This window comes from Cucumis melo, chromosome 11 (assembly GCF_025177605.1).
Source record: "Cucumis melo cultivar AY chromosome 11, USDA_Cmelo_AY_1.0, whole genome shotgun sequence".
In the NCBI taxonomy this organism is placed as follows: domain Eukaryota; kingdom Viridiplantae; phylum Streptophyta; class Magnoliopsida; order Cucurbitales; family Cucurbitaceae; genus Cucumis; species Cucumis melo.
The window spans coordinates 9,844,005-9,854,262 of NC_066867.1; the positions used below are offsets into that span (position 1 = coordinate 9,844,005).

Genomic DNA, 10,258 nt, shown 5'->3' on the forward strand with positions numbered 1-10,258 from the left:
CTGTCAATATTCACTATTCTTGACGTTTTTACCAACCGTCGAGAACTTTGTCTTTCTTGACACTGAATTCAATGACGATTTTAAAATCGTCAAGAATAATCATTCTTGACAGTTTAAAACCGTCAAGAGAGTTTATTTTGTAGTAGTGTTATGACATTGCAAGTTTGATAAAAAAATTAACATGTCATCATGTATAAGCATATGATGATACATAACCTACCTTCAGTCTTATATTAGATACATTTGTCACTTTCATTTACTTTGAATCCTTCTGACATGAGTAAGTTGTCAAACTTTTCGTGCCATTGCTTGAGAGCTTGTTTTAGGCCATAGAGGGATTTATCTAGTTTACAAACTTTGGATTCTTGGTCGTGGACAATGAAACCTTCAAGTTGTTCCATGTAAATCTCTTCTTCTAAATCACCATTTAGGAAAGCAGTTTTAACATCCATCTGATGGATTAAGAGATTGTTCAGGGTAACTATAGATATCAATACTCTAATAGAGGTGATTCTAGTGACTGAGGAAAAAGTATCAAAGAAATCTATGTTTTCCCCCTGCCTAAATCCTTTTGCTACTAATCTAGCCTTATACTTATCTACTAATCCATTAGGTTTGAGTTTCTTCCTTAAAACCCATTTGCAGCCTATAGCTTTACATCTAGGCGCCAAGTTCTATTGGGTTCAACAGAGTCTATTTCATCATTGATAGCTTCTTGCCATAAATTGGTATCTATTGAGGACAAGGCTTCTGGTAGATCTTTTGGATCTTATACATTGTACGTTTTGAAGTCTTCTCCAAAGTCTTTTACTGTTTTAGCTCTCTTACTTCTTCTAGGTTTAGGATCTACTTTCTTGTCTTGGGTTTGGATCCTAATTGAAGGTAGACTACTGGAACTTGAGCCCCCACTAGTTTGATTATTTAGGCCCCCACTAGTTTGATTGTTTAGGCCCCCACTATTTCTAGATTTAAAAGGAAATCTATTATCGAAAAAATCTACATCATTCGATTCTATGATTACTTTATTTTCTAGGTCATAGAACCTATAGGCTTTACTGTTTTCAACGTATCTTTTGAAGATACATTCATAGGCTCTACTTGCTAATTTTCTTCTTTTTGGATCAAGTATTCTAACATAAGCTAGGCAACCCCAAGTTCTAAGATAAGACAAGTTTGGTGTTTTATGTTTAAGGACTTCGTATGGTGAAGTTTTACTATTTGATTTAGGAATCCTATTAAGGACATAATTAACAGTTTTAATTATTTCACCCCACTAAGATGGTGCTGCTCCTGACTCAAGTAAGATAACAACTACTAACTCAGTTAGAGTTCTATTTTTTCTTTATGTTTTTCCATTCATTTCAGGAGAGTAAGATGCAATAGTTTCATGTATTATTCCTTTTGAGTTATAAAACTCATTGAAGGCAATTGAATCATATTAAGTTCCTCTATCACTACGAAGTCTCTTAACTCTTTTGTTAAACTGATTTTCTATTTCAATTATAAAAACTTTGAACATGTCATAGACATCACTTTTATTTTTAATCAAATAAATAAAAGTGTAATCAGAATAGTCATCTATAAAGGTAATTACATACCTTTTACTGTTTTTAGTTAAAGTTCCATCAAATTCACATAAGTCAGAATGAATTAATTCTAAAGGCTCTGTTATTCTAGTTACAGAATTATGCAAGGTTTTAGTTATCTTAGCTTGACTACAACATGCAAATTTCTCAAAATCATGCAGTAATAATTTAGGTATAAGATTTAACCTACTCATGTTGCTAATTAACCTTTTATTAACATGACAAAGTCTAACATGCCAAACATTAAAAAAAGTCAACATATAAGCAGAAGATACAATCTTATTAATTTCCAGATTCAATTTGAACATGTCATTAGTAGCGTAACCCTTCTCCATAAATACATTGTTTTTAGTTAAGGTAAACAAGTCTGATCCTATGGTTTGTGTGAATCCAACCTTGTTGAAGAGATATTCGGAGACCAAATTCTTTCGAATTTCTGAAGAATGCAGAACTTCCTTCAGCGCAAGCATCTTGCCGAATGTGAATTTTAGTTCTACTTCTCCAATACTGGCCACCTTGGTTGTGTGATGATCTTCTAAAAGGATATTATTATCCTTAACTTCATTATATTTTCTAAAAAGACTAAGGTCGTGGCCGACATGGCGTGATGCACCAGTGTCTAGCCACCAACCTTCAGAGCCCCCAATCACATTAACTTCAGAAATCATAGCTACTAATTCATCTTCTATCAGGTTCACTTGCACAGCAGGACGACTCATGTTTCTAAATGACCAGGCTTATTACAATTATAACAAACAATTTGTACCATACTTTTGGACTGGGGGTTATTCTGTTTGTTGGATCCTCTTTTCATCTTGTTTCCTTTCGGCTTCAAATTCAGTTTTAGAACTGCAGTGGGCTTCTTTCTGGGGATATTGTTCACTTTTTTTTTTTTTTTTTTATCATGCTTCCTTGCTTCCTCCTCTATCCTTAGCCTCGTGATTAGACTTTCTAGTGAGAACTCCTTTGTTTTGTGCCTTAGAGTGTTCTTGAAATCCTTCCACAGTGGAGGTAATTTATAAATATTAATAGCAACTTGAAATTGATCATCGAGCGGCATACCTTCACTGATAATCTTGTGAGCTATTTTCTGGATTTCATGTGACTGTGCCTCCACGGATCTATCATCAGTCATTTGATATCTCAGGTATCGACTGACAGCGTACTTCTTCGACCCCGCTTCCTCAGTATCATACTTCATTTGCAGCGCGTTCCACACTTTTTTTTGCAGTATTTATGGTACTGTAAAAGTCATATAGTTCATCAGTAAGACCGTTAAGAATTAGGTTCTTACAGAAGAAGTCAATTTCTGTCAAGGTGGCGAGATTCTTTAGTTGTTTTTCTGTAGGATCTTTTTCTGAAACCTTCGACTTTTCAGTAGTGCAAGCAGTAGTCACTTTCTTTAATGAGAGGAAAAACAACATCTTTTGTTTCCACCTTTTGAAGTGTGCTCCTTCAAAACGGAATGGACGGTTGAGATCGGAAGACATCAAATCAATTTGGAATTGTACGACTATCACTGTAGAGAAGAAGAATCGTCTTAAAATTTTTGTTGCATTTCGATTTTCCAATACACGATAAGTTCAGATTCAGCAACAGGTACGACAAAGACAGAACAACAATGATAGGATGGATTGATTCAGGAATTAAAAGCTGAAAAGCAGAAAAAGGATTAGTATACAGTTGAGTCGCGGAACACACTCTCTTTAAGACGTTTTGCGGCTCTGCTCTGAATTGTGCAAACAGATTGTCACCCCCGTCATCCCTAGGATAAAACAACCTCATCCTTCAGTTGATTTTGCACGAAAACCAACTGGTAATCAAATAAATCACTCAAAGTTGACAGACACACAATTGCTCGAATTATAGAAGAGGAAGACAGAAGAGAAGAATGATAATGAATTTTTTGTGTATTGAGATGTACACCGAGGGATGTATATATAGTGTGGGGAGGATCGGTCAACAGTCAAATTCATTAAGGAAACGTTAAGAATTTAATTATGAACAGTCACAAATTAATAAAACATTAACGGTCAAATAACGATCAAAATTAATTCATAAACGTTTCATAATTTCTTAAAAACGTTAGAAAATTAAAAGATATTTTTTTAAATAAAAAGATATATTATTTTATCTCCCCTCACCATGCCTGATCGATTTTTTAAAAACGTTAGAAAATTATATATAGATATTATTTTATCTCCCCTCGCCACGCCCAATTGATGGTGCGCGTGTGGAGATGTAAGTATTTCCTTATTTGCTTGTCTTCTCCCTTCTTCCAAAACTTGGATGGCCTAAGGGCTCAAATCCATTGTCTAAACAATAGATGTATAAAAGAGCCTCACATTTTAAATTTATCGATGTGGAAATGCTTTTGAGAATAAAATAATATATATTTTTTTTTACAAATTTTTCATAGGAGTCAGCGATCAAACTTCTATTCTTAGTGAGATTAGGAAAAGGATCTCTCCATCATAGGCCGATACCTTTTTTACAACATATGTGGGGCAAAGTTATTTTAGATGCTAAAGGTTGGATTTGTACTACCTCTCTATAAAGAATAAACCTTGTGGAATCCGACATACTTCAATACCAAGGAAGAAGAAGCTCAACTCACCAAAACTATAGCTTTTGTTAAACTAATTTTTTTTTTCTCTAAAAAAACATCCCTAGGTATCGATGAACCTCTTTTCATAGGTAAATTTTTTTTTGATAATTTAACCTAATAAGTTTTGTTAGAGAAGATTTCATTTTTTAAAAAATAAAGATTAATAGACTTATTAAAGTAAAAAAATGAATATTTTGAAAACTTGTTAGAGTTGAAATTAAAAATACAATGATCCATTCAATACAAAACTCAATGTTTAAGAATTGATTAGATCAACATTCTCGAAAGCCTTTCTTTTAGTACGATGTTTTGTTGATTGCTTACCACACACGCCATTATTTATACAATTTGAATAAATTTAAATTATATTAATTGTTGTAAGGGCATTTCCAACATAACACGTAGTGCTTGTTTTATAGTGGAATTGTCAATGTTACAAGATGAGTTGATAATTTGATATTGTTGGATTATAAATTTGCCATAAAATAGGGTTTACGGAAAAATATGTAAAATAAAAGTATATCCTATTCAAACAAACCAAAGTATTTAGTTATATTTTTTTCTCTTCTCCTAATATTTGATTTCATCAGTTTATTCTAAAATAGATTATTAAATAGACATAATTACTTTTAAAAAAATTATAATAAATAGCACAGATGTAATTATAAAATTATTTAATTATATAATATAAGTTATTCTAATGAAACATTATTCAGAGTTTATTAATCCCAATATAGACTAGATAGTTTTTACCATCATAGGAGTTGTAACGACTCTATCTTTTATTTTCTATTCGAAAATGTTGAAGATTAACTAAAAACTAAAATTTTTTGCTTTTGAAGGATGTTTTCTTTATTTTTTAGAGTGAAATTATCTATTTTTTCGTTTGTCTAATTTAAGTTTTCTATTTTTACTATATATTTTATAAATAGTTCAAGTAAAAATTTGTTAGAGGTGATACTACTAGTTATAGTTAAGTTCAAGAATTGATTCATGGTAAACTTATTTGTAATGTTGGGGATGGTTATTTTTGAAAATTGAATGATGGTGATAGGAGTAGAAAGAAATGATCCATCTTCCATTAGTGGAAAGGAGAAGATCCTCCTCCAACAACAACAAATAATGAATTTTGTTATCTTCCAATCCAAATATAAATTATTCAAAATCAGAATATTTATTAAATATTAACCTGACAATACAAGAAAAAGAACATTACAATGGAATTCCAATTATTCAACCCCACAAATCTCCCCCCAACAAAAAGGATAAATTCCCCACTAACCACATTCATGATTCAACGATATTTAACCAAAACATTTCACACTCACACACACATACTCACCCACACCCATTTCCAAGTTACAACCAATCAACTATTATTCACCACAGCGCATTTCCTTCTGATTTCACCTTCAGTTCCAGTTTTCACTTTAATCCGACCCATTTTCTCCATGGATGCTGCAAATTCAGCGAAGAATTCTTCAATGGGTCCTTCTACCAGTTTCTGAACTAAACCCAATGTAGTTGCGTCTGTTGTCAGAGCAGCATCGGATTCGAAGAGGCCCCTCCTTTTTAGTAGAAGAGAATAGTAGCTAAGGTCAAAAGTGTTGCGACTTCCTGGGTCCATTTCCACTTTGTTGTTGGCGGTGGGAGTTCTGCATTTGTTAGCCTTCAGATTAGCGGCGTATCTTGGGTCTAGAGAGGGATCTTGGTCTCCGACCCCGGTGAAATTGTAGAGTCGATTGCTGAATGATTGGCAGTGTGCTATGCCGATTGTGTGAGCGCCTGAAATCATAATTGGATGCAACGTGTTTGAGAAATGTTACTGAGTGAAGAATTAGTGTTAATGGGGTTACTTTTTTTTTTTTTTTTGTTACTTTTTAAATTATATTGAACTAACCAGATAGTAACACCAAGTCTTTTAGATCAAGCCCTTGGTTTGCGAAAAGTCTTTGGAGCGTGGACAAGTTTCCAAATGGAGGAGGAATGTCATTCAAAGCTTCACTTGATCTTGAGATCACTCCATCTCTTCGGCCAGTTGGAACTTCCCAGTAAGGTCCTCCCTATACATTGAAATGAATACAACCATCAAACAGAGAAAATGTGTTGCTTGTCGTTTTCATCTTTCGATAAGAAAAGAGAGTAAAAACAGCATCGAACACTGGAAAATTAAAAGGGTATTTGGTCGGTTGGGTGGATTCTTACTGTGGCTACAATGGTATCTCTTGCAATCAAGGAAAGAACATCTGCGCAAGAGACCACTCCAGGGCATTCATCTTCAAGTAAGCTTTTGACTCTATCAATGAAGTCAAAGCCTCTGAGTGTTTGATTTGGTTGAGAATCCTTCTCAGCTTGGTTATTTGAGGTGGAGTTTATGAGCACAGATGCATCACAACCCTGTTCAGCAACACATCAAACAGAGAGAAGTAAATGTCAGTTGCATATAGGAGTCGTAAGGATTAAGAATTTTCATAAAGATGGAAACGAAAAGAAACAATACCCTGACAAAGCAATCATGAAAGTGCATTCTAATGAAAGTTGCTGCCAATGAAGGGGCATTGTGGATATGCTGGTGAACGAAATCTAGTACAATCTTCTCAGCTTTTGGGCAGCTTTTGGCATAGAAACCAAGCTTTAGCTGAGCTTGAGTGGAGCCTATCAGACTTAGAAGACCAACTATAGTGGCTAACACCAAAAAAGTAAGCCTCTCCATTCTCATCTCTAAATTTACTTCTGTTATCTATGTCTTCAACCTGTTTGGAGGAAACAAGTTTTGTGCTTGACATTCCATCTCACTGTGAAGAGTCTTATATATCCTAACAGAACAAGAAAGACAAGAAGCAAAATGTTGGAAACGGTCCACAATACATTAAAAATATTCTCTAGGTGAAGCTTTACAGTAATCTATAGTTTAATCTGGCGTATTCTATTATAGGCCAAGTATTGTAGACCTGGTTAGTTAGCCACGTTCCTTGTAGGACAACAGGAACAAGCTCTACAGATTGAGCCACTGTTCAATGGTAGAATGTGCTTACAGCAAAGAATCAGAATTCATTTTCTCCTTTTCTTACCGCAGTAGTTTTGTTTATTCTAAATATAATTGTTCACAGAAAAAGCAGTTGTTAGCTATGAATGATTATCTTTAAATCATGGATCTTTGGCCCACCTTGAAAGATTTCTCATTTCATTACACATGCAACAAAAGCCAGCTAAATAATGGGGCATGCCACGAAAATACATTCACCATGCATTTTTTCTTAATAAAAAATTATCTTACCCATGTTTGAAAAAAACTAATGAGAAGAAAGAGACACTTCTCCTTAATTTGAGGGTCTGAAGTAAAAAATTTAATTAGCTGTGTTACTTAAACAGTAAAGTTTTGGATTAAAGTCCAACTTGACAGTTTCAAATCTCTGTTATGCTTTCTTTATTATTGATGGTGGGTTTGGTTGGATGCAGGCGTCACTAAAGTTTGCAGCCCCAAACATAAACAATGCGTAAAAGTACCAAACGACTTGATAGGCTTACCTGCTCTGGGAACAAAGCACGTTATGGGGCTTTTTTCAATCAATAATTGTGTTCTTGCATGGCAGCCAGACATCAAAGCCGCCTTACAAAAATACCAAGGAAAGAAAGAGAGAGACATAAATGGTTTCCTTATTACCGGAATTGGTTCTAAATGATCATGAGTTTGGCCACTCCTCTTCCAGAGGAAAAGAGACAATGAACCAGGAAATAGCAGCCTCAAAGATTCCTAGTTTTAAATTTTGAAGCAGCCGAGAAAAATCAACAGCCGAACCATGTGCTTTGGGGGGATGGTAAGAAAAAAAATTTAAAAAATAGAAAAGAACTTTTACTAATAACTTTGTGTAAGAAATGGAGAAATGCTTTATCGGATTAAGGAAATGATGGTCCCAAAAATAAGACAAAGAAATGATAAGGAAGTTGATTAGAATAGGTTAGGTTTAGAAATTATATTATTGGAGTTCTAGAGACCTTAAAGCCTAGCTGATCAATTTCTTGCACTGAGATACATGATTTGGTATAAATGAATTATTTTCCTTCAAATGATGATTTGCCTCATAAACTAGTTGGATGCACTTAAAATATGTTACTAGATTAGCAGCTAATATTATACTAATGGACTACAAAATATAATTCATTATATTCTCTATTATATTAGGTCTGAGATGTATATTATGAGAAAATTATGCTGTACAAGATACTGTTCCCTTATATGTACATGAATAATATACTCTAGTCGGACCTAGAGTGATAAGTTCAAATCTTCTAATGTCATTTCCTTTTTGATTAATTAATATAGGTATGCAAAAAATACACTAAAATAAACGTATAAGTTTAGTTAAAACCCTTTATTCCTGCATTAAGAAAAATGGAAAAAGAAAAGGGAGTTCGAAAGGACAAAGATAGGGAACAAAAACAAAGGGCAAAAAGTCATACGTGCCAGCAAATCATGCTTCTCAAACATTGATTTTAACCACCCCTTAACTTATCACAAAGACAAACAGGAAATAAAAAAGAAAAAAAGAAAGAAAGAAGGGTAATTAGAAGAACAATTAAATCTTTTTGCTCCTCATTGAATCTTTGATAGGGGGCTTCTTCTAAAAATAGACCCCATCCAATTATGTACTGGGAGCAAAACCAATGAGCCAAAACTCATCATCTCTATCATTTTTTTTCATCTAACTTTAGTTGGCCATTGATTTTGTTTGGAAAAGGAAGTTATTATTTGGCCTGTAATCAAGCTTTTGTAGAAACATATTTAATTGACCACTTGGATTCTCAAAGCAACAACCCCACAAGCTTAAAAGAGAGAGGACCCCTGAGAGAAAAAGAAAAAAAGAAAGAGAAAAACAGTGACTGAAAATGACAAAAGGGTAAGAAATCTGAAAAGAATTGCGTTTTAATTTGTAGCTTTTTTACCAAATCATTAGCCACGCTTGCTTGTGGGAAGTTGTACTTTATGCTATCTAAAGTTTGAAGTGTTTTTCACATCACTGAAAACACAAAGTTAGGTTTTTATAGGAAGTAATAATTTAGCCTTTGAATATCGTTAGGTAACAGAATGAAACTTCTAACCTCAAGAAAGATGTTATATATCAATTATCTATTTATTTTATTTTACTTTAAATAATGCACCAAATTAATGTATATATATTTTTTATAAGCCCGAACCCATAAAGAATAGAGATCACAAACTCACCTCTAAAAAATTATGTATCAGAAGAAAGAAAAGAATATAATAATTGTTAAAGGTAATAAATCAACCATAATTTGAAAAGTTGACCCAATTGGTCATGTTCGTTTTTGTTTACATGTGCTCTATAATCATAACGAGATGTTGGTCCCATTAATGAAATATGTTTTCATCAAATGCTATTCGTTTGCATATGTAAGAGTGCTCAATTTGAACATTTGAAAATTAAGAGAGATCCACTAGTATTTTTAAATAATTTTTCAGATTTTGCCCTCAACATACTATTTATCGTTCTTGTTGATTTGAATTATCGAGGATAGGAGAGAGCAGATAGATCAAAAACTGAGCCAATAGACCAAAACTAACCGAGTCGAAAGTGGTCAGTCATAGATAAGGAGGGGTTTTGTCACACTCCCTCCCAAACTCTCTAACTAGCACAAGAGGAGATGTAAAGCCCGTAAGTAACGATTTACTCTTATAACTCTTACTGAATTAGAAACTTCTATCTCAAGACTTAAGATAAATTGAAAATATAATATGTATTAACTCAACTACTAGTCATCGTAGTGGAAACATACCATATATTCAAAACCGATATACAAGATTAGAAGGGTATTTAAAGAATGTAGACAACACCATCCTTTTAGATACTAACATCCCAAGTCTAGGTGTGCACAAACCAACCAAGACTAATAAAACAAAGTATCAAAGTAAACCTAAAAAAAAGACAAGATAGATAGACTCCGTGGTCTTTTCTTGCCCGCGCTCTTCTATTCTATAACTCAATCTTATGCTTATTTGAGAATTCAGCCTTCGCTTCATGCCTTTGATTTGAGTAGGTGAAGA

At 33.6% G+C, this 10,258-nt stretch overlaps 1 protein-coding gene and 1 long non-coding RNA gene across 2 annotated transcripts; one reads left to right on the top strand and one right to left on the bottom strand.

Moving 5' to 3' along the window:
* Positions 1 to 5,345: 5,345 nt before the first annotated feature.
* LOC103495941 (peroxidase 39) lies at positions 5,346 to 7,076 on the bottom strand. The gene is made up of 4 exons (XM_008457618.2): positions 6,695 to 7,076; positions 6,400 to 6,591; positions 6,095 to 6,257; positions 5,346 to 5,979 (listed from the first exon to the last, which is right to left on the bottom strand). The coding sequence occupies exons 1-4, from the start codon at positions 6,911 to 6,913 to the stop codon at positions 5,564 to 5,566; spliced, it is 990 nt and encodes a 329-aa protein (XP_008455840.1). The 5' UTR covers positions 6,914 to 7,076; the 3' UTR covers positions 5,346 to 5,563.
* LOC127143825 (uncharacterized) lies at positions 6,746 to 8,262 on the top strand. The gene is made up of 2 exons (XR_007815372.1): positions 6,746 to 6,893; positions 7,654 to 8,262. It is a non-coding gene; the product is annotated as an uncharacterized LOC127143825 (long non-coding RNA).
* Positions 8,263 to 10,258: the final 1,996 nt, after the last annotated feature.